Here is a 17,292-nt window from a genome sequence, read left to right on the forward strand (position 1 = left end):
CTACTCAAACAGATTTCACAGTAGAAAACCTGATCCCTGGAGTGAAATACACATTTGCAGTCACAACAGTGGCTGGAGACCTAACGAAGGGGAAGCCCTCTGTGACTTCAGTCTACACCAGTAAGATGATGTTTACAGTGTGAAGCTTTCATAGTTTAGGCACATGTAGAATTGTTCCAGTATGTGATATGGAGGTAATTGAGAACAGCAAGCAATTACAGGTACAACTGTAAACTATGTCAACTAACATCTTATTTTTACAACCTCGAGTGAATGATGCATTTATAGTCATTGCAATGGCTGAGGATAACAAATCCGCGAGAGGAAGTACTACTCTATTTCTTCAAGAGTTAGTCTTGCATTGCAGGGATTCAGCAAATATTTTGACATAATTATGTTTTCCCCCAAACTGCCCCTCTCTTGCACACAGAGCCTGACATCATCAGGAACTTCACTGTCTTTAACATCACAACTTCCTCTGTGGTCCTGAACTGGGCTGAACCAGTGGGAAACTGGTCCTTCTATAGAGTAGAGTGGAATGATGGCAGTACATCTATGAATGAAACAACTACTCAAACAGATTTCACAGTAGCAAACCTGATCCCTGGAGTGAAATACACATTTGCAGTCACAACAGTGGCTGGAGATAACAAAACAGAGAGCAAGAGTGTTGGCAAATCATTCTTTACAAGTAAGCTTGTCTTGGAAAAGAACACGTTTGTCATTTGGATTAGATATACTGTTTCTACTCTATTTCTTCAAGAGTTAGTCTTGCATTGCAGGGATTCATCAAATATTTGGACATAATTATGTTTCCCCCCAAACTGCCCCTCTCTTGCACACAGAGCCTGACATCATCAGGAACTTCACTGTCTTTAACGTCACAACTTCCTCTGTGGTCCTGAACTGGGATGAACCAGTGGGAAACTGGTCCTTCTATAGAGTAGAGTGGAATGATGGCAGTACATCTATGAAATCTATGAATGAAACAACTACTCAAACAGATTTCACAGTAGCAAACCTGATCCCTGGAGTGAAATACACATTTGCAGTCACAACAGTGGCTGGAGATAACAAAACAGAGAGCATGAGTGTTGGCAAATCATTCTTTACAAGTAAGCTTGTCTTGGATAAGAACACGTTTGTCATTTGGATTAGATATACTGTTTCTACTCTATTTCTTCAAGAGTTAGTCTTGCATTGCAGGGATTCATCAAATATTTGGACATAATTATGTTTCCCCCCAAACTGCCCCTCTCTTGCACACAGAGCCTGACATCATCAGGAACTTCACTGTCTTTAACATCACAACTTCCTCTGTGGTCCTGAACTGGGCTGAACCAGTGGGAAACTGGTCCTTCTATAGAGTAGAGTGGAATGATGGCAGTACATCTATGAAATCTATGAATGGAACAACTACTCAAACAGATTTCACAGTAGAAAACCTGATCCCTGGAGTGAAATACACATTTGCAGTCACAACAGTGGCTGGAGACCTAACGAAGGGGAAGCCCTCTGTGACTTCAGTCTACACCAGTAAGATGATGTTTACAGTGTGAAGCTTTCATAGTTTAGGCACATGTAGAATTGTTCCAGTATATGATATGAAGGTAATTGGGAACAGCAAGCAATTACAGGTACAACTGTAAACTATGTCAACTAACATCTTATTTTTACAACCTCGAGTGAATGATGCATTTATAGTAATTGCAATGGCTGAGGATAACAAATCCGCGAGAGGAAGTACTGGCAAACCGCGCAGTACAGTAAGCCCAGGGCTGTTGATTGCTTGTTTATGTTGTCATTTAGATCACCTACCTGCACCTCTTCAGCTGATGGATGCCTGGATGGTTCTGATCTTATGATGCTGTTGTCTGGATTGTCACTTGCTTACTAAAAGACCTGGCTAACACTTTTCATGTTCTTTACTTCCACCTCCTTATTCTCCTACTTTCAGAACCGGACGTTGTCATGGCACCCGTAATAACGTCGAGCAAAGATTCCCTGCACCTGAACTGGGCCAAGCCTTCAGGACAGACAGCAGGGTACAAGGTGTTGTGGAACAATGTATCCCTCTTCACACAAGCTGTCTCTGCAAACATAACAGGACTGATTCCAGGAACTCATTACACTGTCAAGATCATTGCCCTGGCCCAGGACAACATTACCCAAGGGGCTCCATACACCAGGGCACTTTACACAAGTAAGCTTTGGCTGTACCCCTCTCCTAACCAGCAGCCTTGGGGCTGTACCCCTCTCCTAACCAGCAGCCTTGGGGCTGTACCCCTCTCCTAACCAGCAGCCTTGGGGCTGTACCCCTCTCCTAACCAGCAGCCTTGGAGGGAAGCTTCTACAACCTCAGCTTACCCAAAGTTGACATGTCTACTTGAAGCCTATTTGGACTTTAAACCAATGTATTGAGATGAATATTTATTAACCAAGCTGTAGTTAAAGCAGTTCACAGAACTTGCATGTTTTCTGAATTGTAAAATTAGCCTCTTTTTTTCTCCAACTTTAACCTTGATTTCAACAGATCCCGATGATGTCACTAACCTTTTCGTGAGCAACGTCACCACTTCGTCTGTGTGGCTAAATTGGAATTCTAGCCTGGAGAGAAGCTTCTTCAGAGTGGAGTGGACCTCTGGCAACAAGACTGGTCAGAAAAACACCAGTGAAACATCCGTCAGCATATCAGGGCTGGTCGCTGGCTTCAAGTACACCTTCAAAGTAACGGCAGTGGCTGGTAACAACATCACCGAGGGGAACAGTGGCACGACAACCTCATTCGTCAGTAGGTCCCATTCCTCATGTATGGTCTTGTGTGTACAGTTCTGCACTTCAAGAATACAACAACATTCATATCCTGTCTTAAGGGAAATACAATACATTTCTACGTTAATTACATGTTCTTCAATTATTAATATTAATGATTGCCTTGTCAATAATAGTTACAATAAACAGCAAAACCCTCATGTGTAATATTGCTTAGATTGGTGTCCCTTGTAGTGTGACTGAATGGAGAAATATAATTGTGCCATTGACAGAGCCTGAGAGACCTGCCAACATCAGCGTTGTTGGTCGAGGTACCAGCTATCTGTATGTGGAGTGGATCCTGCCAGCTGGAAGAGTAGATGTATTCACTGTCAGCCTCTCCAATGAGGATCTAAAGCCAATGACAACCAATCAAAACATTTCTAATGTGAAGAAGGAGGCCAACTTCACTGACCTTCAGCCTGGCAGGCTGTATCTGCTCACAGTCACTTCTATCGCTGGATCTTTCAGCAGCCAGACAGACGGAGATCAGATTGCCACTGGTAAGTTATCATGGCCTGGGATGGCATCCACCATGTCTGTCTCTCTGTGTGTGTGTGTCTGTGTGTGTGTCTGTGTGTGTCTGTGTGCATGTGTGTGTGTCTGTGTCTGTGTGTCTGTGTGTCTGTGTGCGTGTGTGTGTGTCTGTGTGCGTGTGTGTGTGTCTGTGTGTGTGTGTCTGTGTGTGTGTGTGTCTGTGTGTGTGTGTGTGTGTGTGTGTGCGTGTGTGTGTGTCTGTGTGTGTGTGTGTGTCTGTGTGTGTCTGTGTGCGTGTGTGTGTGTCTGTGTGTGTCTGTGTGTGTGTCTGTGTGCGTGTGTGTGTGTGTCTGTGTGTGTGTGTGTCTGTGTGTGTGTGTGTGTGTGTGTCTGTGTGTGTGTGTGTGTGTGTGTGTGTGTTGGTTCCATGAAACAGTACAGTCACTGTACTGTACCATAGCTCACAGAATGAGCAACTGAATAAACACACCCCTTCAAAGCCCATGGGAAAGAGGGCATCCATTTGAGGAGGCATTAGCATTAGCATTAGCAAGTGTAAGTGCTCACCTTTACAAAGGACCCCTAATAATACATTTAATTAAGAAAAATGTATTGATGCGTGTATGCATAATGCATAATGTTCAGTACCCATTTCAAAATATGAAAATGAATTTGATCAGGTTTTGTGTTTGTACTGTATTCATACAGGCGTTCATCCATCTATAACTTTTGAATCTCTTCCTGAATAACAGTTCCCAGTCCTCCTGGTGCCATCCTTCTCCTTTCCAAGACTAGCACATCTCTGACTGTGCAGTGGGCCCTCCCTGTTTCTATGGAGACAGCTCCAAACATCACCTATAACATCACCTACCAGTCCTCAAGTAATATCCAGAGTGTATCTTCCAAAAACAACAGTTATGTCCTCAGTGGACTAGCATCCGGAACTCTCTACAACATCACCGTGGTGACCGTGGGACCTCAGGGGTTTACGAGTACCCCTGTTCAGAACTCATCGTTCACCTGTGAGTACAGCATCATGAGTCATCAGTGAAAAAACAACATCAGGAAATGTAACAACAGATCTTGCTTTGTACTAGAGCCACGTTTCATGACCTTGAAGTCCTTCTCTGTGTCTCACTGTGTGTGTTCCCAACTTATCATGTTGCCTCTATTTCTGCCAGTGCCTAACCCTGTGTTGAGTCTTCGAGCCACACTGAAGAATACCTCCTCAGTTGTTCTGGTGTGGGACCTCCCTCTCTCTGCCCAGTCCTACTACACCTACAGAGTCCAAATCCTCAACAAACCCAATGCCAGCTTTACCTCCGTCAGCAACACCACCTTTCTGGTCCATGATTTAGAACCCGGTACCGGCTACAACTTTACCGTCACCACGGTAGCAGGACAGGATAGTGAAGCCACTCCTCAGCTACTGTTCAGCTACACAAGTAAGTTGTCGCACACGACGACTCTTCATCGTTTATCACAAGCATATGTTAATGAGGTCAAGTAGGCATCCTGGTTTTCTGAGGGCATCGTTCTCAGCAGCCCTTGTTTCTACATAACTATGTTCCACATGTTGCCTGCAGAGCCCATGGCGGTCACTAACCTTACGGTGGTGGAGTCAAACACTACCATCAGACTGAGCTGGTACCAGCAGGGTGACCACAAACCAAGCTACTCATACCTGGTGAACATCAATGGGACTTCTGTGAATCGGAGCCTAAACACCACGGTTGAAAACTACCTACTGACTGATCTTGTCCCTGGAAGCCCTTATACCATTGCTGTGGTTGTCGTTGTAAAGACGGTCATGTCTGACCCAACAACTACAAACAGCTACACATGTATGGTTCCACTGTTGTCCCATCTTACACTTATATTAATAATATTATGAATAGTATTCCTTCTCACGGTCTGGAGTATAACCCAGAACAAAACATTTTTCACAAAAGTTTTGTTTGTAATGGTTTGTACATATTGAAAAACAATACTTAAATGTTTTATATTCTTAATTTTCCAGATCCTGGGATAGTGACAGGCATCGTTGCTATAGGAACAACTACTAACCTGAGTGTCACCTGGCTGAGACCAACAGGACAGGTGGAGTCCTACATGGTCCAGCTGGACCACGAGGGTGTCACAGAAAACACCACCCTCATCCAAACCAACAACTACTTGTTTGAGAACCTAATTCCGGGTCAACTTTACACAGTCACAGTGTTCACGCAGAGCGGCCCACACCGTCAAGTATCAGCTGCAGTTCAAAACGCAACATGTAAGTCTGTGTCTTGGTCTTAAACATGATTGCAGAGTGCAGTATTACATAAACCTTCAAAAGCTCATTTTATTTGTGTGCTTAGTGGGGACTTCCTTGGACTTCCTCAGGGTCAGATTGAGAGGGAATCTTGGGTACTCTGTTTGGGTTTGTTTGGTTCTGATATCCGTGGTTAGTTTTAGCCATTCCACAGACTCGGATGAAAACAAAAGGTGATCGTGCCTTTTCAGTTGTGGCCCCTAGTCTGTGGAATAAGCTGCTCATTTTTATCAGGTCATCCCCCATCACCGAGATATTTAAGTCTCGTCTTAAAACATGTTTTTATTCATTGGCTTTCGAGTCAGTTTAGGGTCACTTGTGCTTAATTGTTTTGTTTGTCTTTTTTTTTTTTTTGCCTTATTTGATAACTTTGTACAGCACTTTGGTTGGCGTTTTTAAATGTGCTTTACAAATAAACTGACTTGACTTGATGGTTGTTTTCCCTCAGTTCCCAACCCACCTGGATCCGTCATAACTGTGGAACCAACGACTTCATCCATCAATATCAGCTGGACCCGGCCGGACCAGATGGTGGCTGAACGTTACAACTTCTCTGTGCAGATCAACTCAAGTACAAAGACCAGTACCAAAAACTGGTTCCAGTTTCTGAAACTCAAATCGGGAACTCTCTATTCCATCTCCGTGACGACAGTCGGGGCGCTTGGCTACGAGAGTTCAATGTTGACGAAAGCAATATCCACCAGTAGGTGTCTAGATTGAGCACGGACACACACACACACACACGGATAACACACACACAAATAACACAGCTGTTGTCCATTCCTCTAGAGCCGTACCCTGTGAGTAACCTGACAGCGAACAGTGTCAACATCACCACCGTGTTCCTGACCTGGGACCAGACAGAGAGTCAGCAGGGCTACATCTACCAGGTAGAAACGGTCAACTCCAACGGCTCGTCCTTCATCTCCCACAACGTCACCGCCACAACCATAATCATCCCTGAGCTTCAGTCAGGGAGCGCCTACACCTCCACTGTCACCACAACAACCCAGGACAGCACCATGGCAACCCCTGTGAAAGTGTCCTACTTCACACGTACGTGACAGTGGTCCCATTGCATTGTGGGGTTGTCTACACGTGTATAATCCAATACTGGGATTTATTCTCCTGATTGAGAGTCTAAATGTTCGTGCCACTCGATTTGACTAGTTTGAAGTTACCTTCTCAGGAGGGAAAACTTATGTTGTGATCCCAATCTGATTCCAATGGTCTTGTGTCCTCCCTTCACCCTTGTAGGACCATTTAACATTAACAATTTAACCGCCACCACTCTGAATACGACGGCTGTGAATCTGACATGGGACAAACCGTTGGAGTACCAGAGCAGTTACACCTACAGGATCACCATCCTGGGGTGTGTGTCGGCCCCCAAAAACTACACAGTGACTCGTGAAGGGGATGTAGTTGTTGACCTCTTACCTGGAACCAACTGCACATTCAGCGTTTCCGTCATCACAAGGAACGCCACTGAGGGAGATGCTGTTCTCACCTACCAGTACACAAGTAAGACTGTTCTCACCTACCAGTACACAAGTAAGACTGTTCTCACCTACCAGTACACAAGTAAGACTGTTCTCAGCTACCAGTACACAAGTAAGACTGTTCTCAGCTTCCCAGTCTTCAACCCATCAACATCTGTTTACCTGAGGTCATGGGCGGCGCTGGGGAGGGGCTAGCAGGTGCTTCAGCACCCCCAAGAAAGACCAAAGCACCCCGATAGCACCCCCAAAAATAATTTCTGGAAAATCCGATCGGAGAATCGGATGTTAATTGTACGGTGTCTGACACGGAGCAGTCCGCTAATGCGTTTGCCGCGGATGCAGAGATGGCAGCTAGCACAACTGCAGTTCCATTCAAATTAGCATCACATATACATATATATATATATATATAATTGCGCAGCTCCCCCTGTCAATGATAGCACCCCATCAGCAGCTGCATTAAAAATTATCTGGCGCCGCCCCTGCCAGAGGTTGTTCTCTCGACCACCTCTCTCAACCCTCTCTCTCCTCCTGTCTCCATGTTAAACAGAACCTGAGGTGGTCCAGCTCAACATCAGCAACACAGGAAGCAACAGCTCTGTCCGGGTGTCCTGGAGCCCCCCCCCAGGGGGGGTGGAGCAGTACGTGGTGGTCCTGAGCACAGATCGTGGGCCCCCCTTACGAGAGTCTCTAAACTCCTCCTCGACATTCAGGAACTTCTACGAGTTAAATCCAGCCACAGAATACAATGCCACGGTGACCACGATTAGCGGACCTTTCAACGCGACGTCAGGACCCGTTACCACGGCGACGTGTGAGTACGACGAAGAGCGCCCGGCAAAAGAGCCTGACACATCAGACCCCAGGTAACATTATGATTATTTGGATGTTTCTTTCAGTTCCAAATCCACCTGGACCCATAAGTATCTTGACCAAGACCACCAGCTCCCTGTCTCTGCGTTGGGAGGAAGCCCCTCTGATGAGCAACAGCTCCTTCAAGTACATCGTGACGTACACATCACCAGGGAACGGAGAAAAGAGCGTCACAACCGCTAACCAGACGACCAACCTCACTGGCCTGGAGTCAGGGACTCCATACACCGTTTCCGTGGTAACACTGGGGCCATTGATCTTTAGGAGCAAGGCGGTGCAGATGAAAGTCACTACACGTAAGTGGTTTAACTGACGCGCACACACACACACACACACAGAGGCACTCACGCACACTATCCACCTCAATCATCTGCCACAAACAATCAAGACAGCATAACCTGACCTCTCATGATCTGATCACCCCTCCATGCCATTATCTGTGAGACCCTATCTTCACCCACTGGCCCCAAAGTTATCAGCTATGTTCCAACACTCACCCCACCTTCCCTTCACCCAGGTCCAGAAAGGATCTCGGGTCTGAATGTAACTGAGATAGACGAGAAGAAGGTCACCCTGCAGTGGATGAGGCCTACAGGTGACAAACCAGGCTACAAGTACGCCGTGAACTGGACACTCTCCACAGAACCCAAGGAAACATCAGATACCACCACAGTCATCACGGGCCTAGTTCCTGGGACGAACTACACCTTCATGGTTACCACACAGACCGCTGACGGAACAGAAGGAGCTCCAGTCAGCATCACCAGATGTACAAGTGAGCTCTGGGAGATGAACTCTAGAGTATGAGGCAGGACCTGCGCCATACCTCACAGCAGCATTCTAATAGTAGCCCAGTGGTTCTCAAAGTGGGGCTGAAACAAGTTTTTCTTAGAGACTCGCGTGTGGGTGATTGTCGAGGGGCTGCAGAGGGCTGGATTTAGCTATAGAAAGAGCCCAGGATTATTAAATGAGTGAAATGAAGTGAAAGTACACTTACTTTTACTGTCAAATGTGCCATACTCCATGTTAATCATCATAACTGGCTTGTTTTCCTGTCTCTGTTCAACCCTATCTGTGCTGCAGAAGCAAGTCCCGTGTTCAATCTGACGTGTGAGGGCCCCAACAGCCCTGAGGCCTGGCTTAACATGTCCTGGAGCCCTCCTGCAGGAAACATGATAGGCCTTACTGTCAACATTTCCAAGGACAACAGTCAGATCAACAGTTTCAACCCTGGGGTCCAGTGCAACCAAATGTGCACGTACAGTGTCTCCAACCTGAGTCACTACACAGAATACAAAGTGGCTGTCCAGACTCTGGCATGTGGCCCTCCGAGCGAGATCCGATATTGCACCAAAACTACAGGCATTACAAGTATGGGCATTCTTAGACAGCAATAATGTGGATTCATGTGGACTTAAACTGATGGGTCAGGATTTAGTGCTAGTTTAATTACCAAACTAGTTGTTATGCAAATGTAATCATGTCAGCAATTGAGGTGTTTATGAAGGTCTATTCTTTCTATTACAAAGGTCCACCAATCCCAGCCAACGCTTCAAACCTGGTGCACATCACCAAAACACAACACGACAGTTTCACGGTTCAAGTTAACCCCAGTCTCCTGGACAACAGGAATGGACCAATCACAACATGGGGTGTGCTGGTGACTTCTGATACCAGCAGTACGTTCTCTTTCCTCTGTTATTGCATTCGACATAGACCTCCTGTCAATGGATCTTAAATGTCAATTGTAGTTATGTAATTGTGGTGGCACATAGTCAAGGATGACTAGTACAGAATTAAAAGTGTTGTGTTTGATCATCCTGATCGGCTATTTCATTGGTCCCCATGTAAGTGGCATACGCTTTACTTGTGCTTTGAATTCCAGATCCAGTGACCAACCTTTCTGTGTACCTGAATAAGACCTACAAGGACTCAGATAAAGCATACCTGGCAACCGTCCAAAATATCTCTCGGTCCAGCCGTAGCGGAGGGGACTACCTGACCTTAGACATAGGTGATGGAACTTCTTATCAAGGCTATAGCAACCCTGCCCTGAAACCACTGCACACGTACAGGTAAGGACAGATGGGCCCCAGGGCTGGAAGGGCAGCTCTCAGGGAACAACCAGGAACTTAGAAACTCTCTGAGGCACATGAGAAAAAAGAAAGTTAGAGAGACATTTGTGTTATTTTTGTGTGTTTTGTTCCAGGTATGCCATAGTGTTGTTCACTCTGCTTGAGATCCAGCCCCGGTCAGATCTTGTGAACGTGGCAACGTCTTTTTTCACAGTGACCGAGTGGTACCATACTGACCCTCTGCCACAAAGCCCAGGTAGCGCCCACCTTCCAGGAACCCCGTCAGCCAGAACACAGGGGACTGTACACAAGACACTAGATCATGTGTCTCTTTCTCTTCTTTTAAAGTTGTTATTGGCATCGCGGTCGGGGCTTCGCTTGGAGTTTTCGCCGTCCTCTTTATCATCCTGATCGGCTTTGTCGTATACTGGATGAGGTATAGTCTCCACGTCACCCTTCGTCATGACATCATCATGGAAAATCCTAGTTACATAGAGGAAGTAGTAGGTTTTGTGGTTAGCAGTTGGTTGTTGGGTGCTTGAAGATCATGTCATTCCAATTGCAGACAGAGACAGAAAGACAACTCGGACATCCAGATCCACTCCCTGAGGTGAGTCTGGGATGGGTCCCGTCACCAACCACATGTACAGCGGTTGTGGCTCCTGACTTTGATGGATTGATCCCAAAACATATACAGCTGATCACTTTTAACATAATTGATTTCTCTTTCCTTTTTCAGGGCTAAAGTGTAAGTATGATTTCACGTGGTGAACCCTGGTAACTCCCGATGTGTATGTAAGCCGATGAGTTGTTTTTAGTAGATCTGTTTACTCTGACCCAGTCCACTCTTCCCCCTTTAGTCTTGATGTGTTTTGATGTTTTTGGGGAAATCCTAAATTATTGTTTGGGTCTAGTACAATGGTAAAAATCAGGTTTTCCCAAAAAGTCCGACCACAAGACACTGCAGGCAGACCTGAGCAAACGATAGTCATTGAAAGGATCTTTCCCTGATACTGTGGATGGATGATGTACTCCCTGACCCTGAGTTTCTGTGAGCAGCAGTGTGGCGGTGAAGGTAGAGGACTATGAAGCCTACTACAAGAAGCAGAAAGCTGACTCCAACTGTGGCTTTGCTGAGGAGTTTGAGGTAAACAAAATGACTGATAAAACCAAAACATTCAAAGATCAATGTAAACTTGAAAATAACAAGCACACTTTTTTTTGTGTGTGTTTGTGTGTGTAGGAACTTAAGCCTGTCGGCACAGTCCAAGCTAAAAACAGTGCTCTGGCTGTGGAAAACAAGCCAAAGAATCGTTACAACAATGTTCTGCCCTGTAAGTCAACTATGACCTCCATCCTCTTGTCAGTAACTCAACATTTTTTCCACTAACTAACCATACCCATCAATGCTTCTCATATCTAATCCTCCATCTTCAACAATGCAATACAAGACAATTTTAGTATATTTCAACCATCTTTTGTAATTCTTGTGAAATATGCATACACTGTAAAAGATAAAGTACAATAACCACTATATATCCTGCTCAAACATCAGCTTCATACAAAACAGGTGAGTAGATAGGCACTCTGAACTCTAGGGGAACTCTCTCTCTCTCTGCGTCTCTACATGTTTCTCTACCTCTCTCCTTTATTTTCATTCTCTCTCAACCCTCATCCATCCCACCGTCTCTTCCTAGACGACTCCTCTAGAGTGAGACTCTCCACCCAGGGGAGTGGGTTCGATGACTACATCAATGCTAACTACATCCCGGTGCGTACTGACTCCTCCTCATCAGCACGTCCAGATCTCATCGCTTCTGTTGGCCTCTGTCTTGACTCTGCTGAGCACAAACACTCAATCTGTTATCTAGCATCTCAGAGCAGGAGGCCAGGGGGATCTAGGATCAGTCTGATTTAGGATCAGTCACTAGAAGTTTGAATACATTATATCAAACAAGCAGGCTGTTCCTAGACCAGCACTACCCGTTAAAGATGCTAGATGAATAAAGACTTAAAGGTAGAGCACCATAGGTGTAGGTGGTGTGTGTGTTTACGCTGTGTGTCACCTGGCAGGGATACAACTCCAGGAAGGAGTTTATTGCGGCCCAGGGTCCATTGCCTGTCACGGTGGACCAGTTCTGGAGGATGATCTGGGAGAAGAACGTCCTGACCCTGGTCATGCTGACCCGCTGCAACGAACAGGGACGAGTGAGTGGCCCTAACACTGACACTAACACAGCCTTTCATGCTCTAAACAGTATGCGTAAAAATGCACATGCACGCTAACACACACACATTGTATCACACACAAATATACAGTTAGACACTGACACACATCAATCTTTTCTGTCTTAGGTGAAATGTGAGGAATACTGGCCGGCCGACACAAAGCACTTTGAAAACATCACTGTGACAACCACTTCCGAACTCCCCCTTGAAGACTGGACTATTAGGGAGTTTGACGTAAAAAATGTACGATTTTATTAATGTAACAATAGGTTAAGGATAGAATTGTCAGGTGGACAATACTTTTCTTCAAATGTATCATGTTCAATGTGGCAAAAATAATGCTTAAGCTTTCTGTATTATGAATTCTGAATTAGGAAATCAAACCTCAAAATGTTGATCAAACTTCCAAGAAATGTCCTTTGTTGCGTTAGCCTCCAAGCAGGAATGAGTCTGCCTCTTTGGTCAACAGGTGAAGACAGCAGAGACTCGCTCAGTGCGCCACTTCCACTTCACCGCCTGGCCGGACCACGGCGTGCCTGAGACCACAGAGCTGCTTATCAACTTCAGGCACCTGGTCAGGGAGCACATGGATCAATTCTCCCGCCACTCCCCCACCATTGTCCACTGCAGGTTAGCTGGCTCAGACACACACACACACACACACACACACACAGATACACACGTGGATATTGTTCAAGTTCACACAACCACAAATCTGAGCTGATCATGTTCTCTCTCTCTCGATCTGTACCTTCTATTCTCCTTCTCCTTCCCTCCACAGTGCTGGTGTGGGCCGTACAGGCACCTTTATAGCCATAGACCGTCTCCTCTTCCAGATTGAGAGGGACAGCATGGTTGACGTGTACGGAACCATCCATGACCTACGCATGCACCGACCCCTAATGGTGCAGACAGAGGTGAGACACACAAACACACAGACGCATGCACACACTGTGTTGATCTAACAGCATTTCGAAGGTGCACATTTCAGATTTTGCTACAGTATGATGCTTGTTTGGGAAAGCTGAATAAAGTGTTGTGTCTTTACAGGACCAGTATGTGTTCCTAAACCAGTGTGCTGTGGACATCATCCGATCCAGAACTGGAACAAATGTGGACTTAATCTACCAGAACACTGCTGCCCTCACCATCTACGAAAACGTTGAACCCAAGAAAAATCCTGATAAAAATGGCTACCACAACGCCTAAGCAGTGGCAGCCGCCCTCTGTTCAGTTCCTCTCTTCATCCAACTCTCCGTAGCTCTCAAATACTCTAGTTTCAGAAACCAATAGGAGTTAGAAAAGAGAATGTTTTAACAAAAAAAGTGTGTTTATTTTTCTATGCCATCCTATACACTCGAGTCCATTCTTTGATTTATATTCTGTATTTTCTAATTTATTAAATGTATGATGTAGGATAATCTATGCAGATAACATGCAGACAACACAAAATTATATTTTATGACCCAAAAAAGTATGTATATAAAATGTTATCTTATAATTATGTTCATGTTTTCTTATATCTGCACATTTTTGATATGTCCAAGATTTTTTATATTTTCTTGCTTGCTAGTACGGTTATTTCATTCATCAATTTATTTAAAAAAAGATTTGCTCAGGTAATGATGTGAGATATGTGAATGCTGTATAGTTACAGGAAGTTAAGGGATCGTATGTTGGTGGGTTGACTGAATATCTCTTTACAACCTGGTATTGGACCTCGCCACCAACTATGCTGCGAGGTTTGGACTCTTTAAGGCCTCTAGATGGTGCAATTACATTATCTTGAACATGATATGAGGCCATTGCATAGGAGTTTCAGTTTTGATGAACGAAAGAGAAGTCTGTAAGGGAATATTTTCGTATTGTGTATTTATGCAATGCTCTGCTCATGCACTGGATGCATCTGCAATAAAAACAACTCTGTAGTTTTTACATGGAAAGTCTGTAAGACGTGTGTTCTTGTTGCTGTAAATGTGAGCTGCAGAGAGACTTCTCCAGGGAGTGTAGGGTATGCCAGTCTGGTTGTGAGACTTCTCCAGGGAATGTAGGGTATGCCAGTCTGGTTGTGAGACTTCTCCAGGGAGTGTAGGGTATGCCAGTCTGGTTGTGAGACTTCTCCAGGGAGTGTAGGGTATGCCAGTCTGGTTGTGAGACTTCTCCAGGGAGTGTAGGGTATGCCAGTCTGGTTGTGAGACTTCTCCAGGGAGTGTAGGGTATGCCAGTCTGGTTGTGAGACTTCTCCAGGGAGTGTAGGGTATGACAGTCTGGTTGCCCTTCTTAACATTGTCACTGAGAGGCCACAGGTTAAACACATTCTGATGTGTTTATTCTGAAAAGGAAATGTCTTCTCTCTCCCTGCTGTGCATCTCATCTATCTTTAGACATTCCTGCGATCATGGCAGGAGGAAATGCTTTATTTTCAGTTCCTAAAGGGCAGAACTTTCCATGAGGGCTACCTTCTTGTTTTAGAACTGTGATTCTACTGTATTCTTACCTCTTAAAGCCACTAAGCCACTACACTGCTTACTGTTTTACTTGTCTATGTATGGTGTACAGCCTTGTTATAAAAATTTTAGGTATAATTAAGAGCACTTGTATGGTATAAGTAAACAAAATGGCAAATTCCGTAAGGGAACTCAAAAGTTTGATGTTGTTAGGTTATTACGTGTTTAAAGATGTTTAAATGCTGTGTGTGAGACGCTCGCTGGTCCAAGCCAGAAGATGAACAAGGGGATGACTTACTGCCTGCTTATCCATCTGTCACCAAAATTGAAATAAAGATGTTGCACTTTTTTCTTTCCAGATGTGTCTGTGGGCTTCTGTGCGGGAGCATGTGAAAGTTTGACTACTGCTCTGTCTTAACGCCACACACTCCCTGGGCTTTTAAAGCAATTGTTCTTTTACCTGTTTTGCCTTTCCCTTAGTCCTGACAATGGGACATTTATCAGGATAAACTATGGCTACTGCACATCTACAGCTCATGCAATTATTATATTTCATAACATTTTCCTACCAGTGAAATGTAAGCCAAGACAAGAAATGATGACTAAAATAGCTTTACATTTCAATGCGGGAGCTGGTATCTCTGCATTATTCAGAAATACTTTCACTGTTACGGACAGCTAAGTGTACCCTTAGTGGATAAATAAGTAATAGACCCAGTTTTTGTGTCAGAGGAAAACATCCATTTATTTTCAGCTGACGTCTGCCAAGCCTAGGTCCTTATTGGAGAGGTTGGGTACTGTAGGTCTGTTATAGACCATTGTTCATCCATAGTTTAGGCTATATGACACAGTTACATCGTATTTAACAGATATCCATGTTATGTTCCTAATCTTTCAGTAAATTCTTATAGTAGCCGAGGTCAAGAATCCAAAAACAGGATCACTGACCGATGGAACTGTCACCTTGAAGAGGCCTGTGCTATGAGCCTTGGGCTTTGACAAAATGGGGGACACTAGAGAAACTAACCGGGTGCTCCAAATCAAAGAATGAGAGCAAGTCGACTCCCTATACAGTGAATTTGCAATGTACTAAATTAATTGAACCAGTTAATTTGTTGATTATCCTTCATGTACAGTATTGTCATATTGACATTTTTACTTAGTAGATTAAAGCAGAGCACAATAAAGTACAGTGGAGTATAGTAGAGTCCTCATCGAGCACTCATTAATGATGCAAACCTTTTTTCAAAACTGTAGAAAATATTTTTTCAACCTGTTTTTTTTTTACCTTCTGAAACTTTTTCGAAAAAAGTTTTTCCCAACCTTCCAAAACTTTTGTTGAAAACAGTTTTTTGTTTTTTTACCTTTCTAAACTTTTCTTTCTAAAAGTTCTTTTTTTTCAACCTTTTTATTTTTTTCGAAAATGTGTTCTAGCTAGCCTAGCTAATGTTACTGCTCAAATCCGCGTTAGCTATACAGCTAGCTAGCGATAGCAAGCTACTTTTACTATTTGAGTTTGATAAACCAATTTGAACCCCCTTTCCCTCTTGCTTGAAGGGCAGCAACATAGAATCCTTTGTACATGTTAATTATCATTTTGGGAAGATCACCGAAACTCCTGTAAAAAACTACATTCTGTGTGAGAGAACTAACGTAACTGCTAACTACCGGAAGTTGTTGTCCTGGCTTTGTGAAATATGCGGAAGTGATGCGTGCATAAAGTGAATTCAGGGGGGGATTGAGCCAGCCTGGTCCTAACAAGACCCCGCAGAATAGCTTCGCTCGCATCTTTCTCCGCCGCCATTACTGAACTACAACTCAAACTAGTGCACGACACCAACGTCATCGTTCTCAACCACTCCCTCTGTTCGCTGATTGGACCTACAACAAAATTGTTTCTGAAATCCGACAGATGCACTGAAATCCCAGACCTAGTACAGAAGCAAAATGCAAATTGAGCGGAAGTACGTAGGAGGGCAGAGACAGGCTAGGAGTGAGCCTCATCATGGCTCAAACCCAGAGCCAAAGAAAATGGCTCTGCTCAAACCTAGCCACCTTTGCAAAGGTAAACTAGCTCTGATTAAAGCACCAGCTAAGTTTACACTTAATAGTACAGTAGGCATTTAACGTTAATTATATCTACATATATATATATAACTTTGTGAGTGCAGGAAAATAACAGTTAGTAAACATATTTTATTCAATTCAATACATTCAATCTTACTTGTTGCTACGGTAATCTAAATTCCAACTGTCCTTATTGATGAACCACTGTTGAGTGAGTAACGTTAAAATAAACTGACGACAGAGATTGTCAACAAAAATCTACTTAAGTACAGTTACTTCCCCATCTCTGTATTTAAAATGTAGTTTATACAATCGGACCCGTACACCATGTACTTGTGACAAGTCCCTCCAGACAGTGGGAACATGCTACCACTAGAGGCGTCAAAGTCCCATAGTACACAACAGTCTCCAACTACATTCCAACCGACAGAACTTCCAGCTCCAAGTAGACCAGTCTGGGCTCCGCCGCCCACCCGTCATATTCTTATTCGTCAACA

General features: G+C 44.3%; 1 protein-coding gene across 1 annotated transcript; it reads left to right on the forward strand.

The window, feature by feature from the left end:
- Positions 1 to 463: 463 nt before the first annotated feature.
- ptprjb.1 (protein tyrosine phosphatase receptor type Jb, tandem duplicate 1) lies at positions 464 to 15,084 on the forward strand. Its single transcript, XM_067234137.1, has 31 exons — positions 464 to 691; positions 846 to 1,115; positions 1,270 to 1,536; positions 1,958 to 2,203; positions 2,534 to 2,791; positions 3,045 to 3,314; positions 4,041 to 4,310; positions 4,470 to 4,733; positions 4,875 to 5,132; positions 5,309 to 5,563; positions 6,051 to 6,305; positions 6,392 to 6,658; positions 6,860 to 7,294; positions 7,655 to 7,918; positions 8,004 to 8,273; positions 8,495 to 8,752; positions 9,061 to 9,348; positions 9,507 to 9,656; positions 9,863 to 10,052; positions 10,187 to 10,308; positions 10,401 to 10,488; positions 10,618 to 10,662; positions 10,792 to 10,800; positions 11,112 to 11,199; positions 11,296 to 11,386; positions 11,750 to 11,823; positions 12,126 to 12,260; positions 12,408 to 12,524; positions 12,751 to 12,911; positions 13,063 to 13,198; positions 13,332 to 15,084. The coding sequence occupies exons 1-31, from the start codon at positions 556 to 558 to the stop codon at positions 13,488 to 13,490; spliced, it is 6,096 nt and encodes a 2,031-aa protein (XP_067090238.1). The 5' UTR covers positions 464 to 555; the 3' UTR covers positions 13,491 to 15,084.
- Positions 15,085 to 17,292: the final 2,208 nt, after the last annotated feature.

The sequence above is a fragment of the Osmerus mordax genome, chromosome 4 (assembly GCF_038355195.1).
Source record: "Osmerus mordax isolate fOsmMor3 chromosome 4, fOsmMor3.pri, whole genome shotgun sequence".
In the NCBI taxonomy this organism is placed as follows: domain Eukaryota; kingdom Metazoa; phylum Chordata; class Actinopteri; order Osmeriformes; family Osmeridae; genus Osmerus; species Osmerus mordax.

What these genes read in the sequence shown, in the direction of transcription:
- ptprjb.1 (XM_067234137.1), top strand. Translation starts at nt 556, where the DNA reads ATGAATGAAACAACTACTCAAACAGATTTCACAGTAGCAAACCTGATC. An exon ending in GACGAAAGCAATATCCACCA is followed by an intron (nt 6,306 to 6,391) that starts GTAGGTGTCTAG and finishes CCATTCCTCTAG; the next exon opens with AGCCGTACCCTGTGAGTAAC. An exon ending in AAACCACTGCACACGTACAG is followed by an intron (nt 10,053 to 10,186) that starts GTAAGGACAGAT and finishes GTTTTGTTCCAG; the next exon opens with GTATGCCATAGTGTTGTTCA.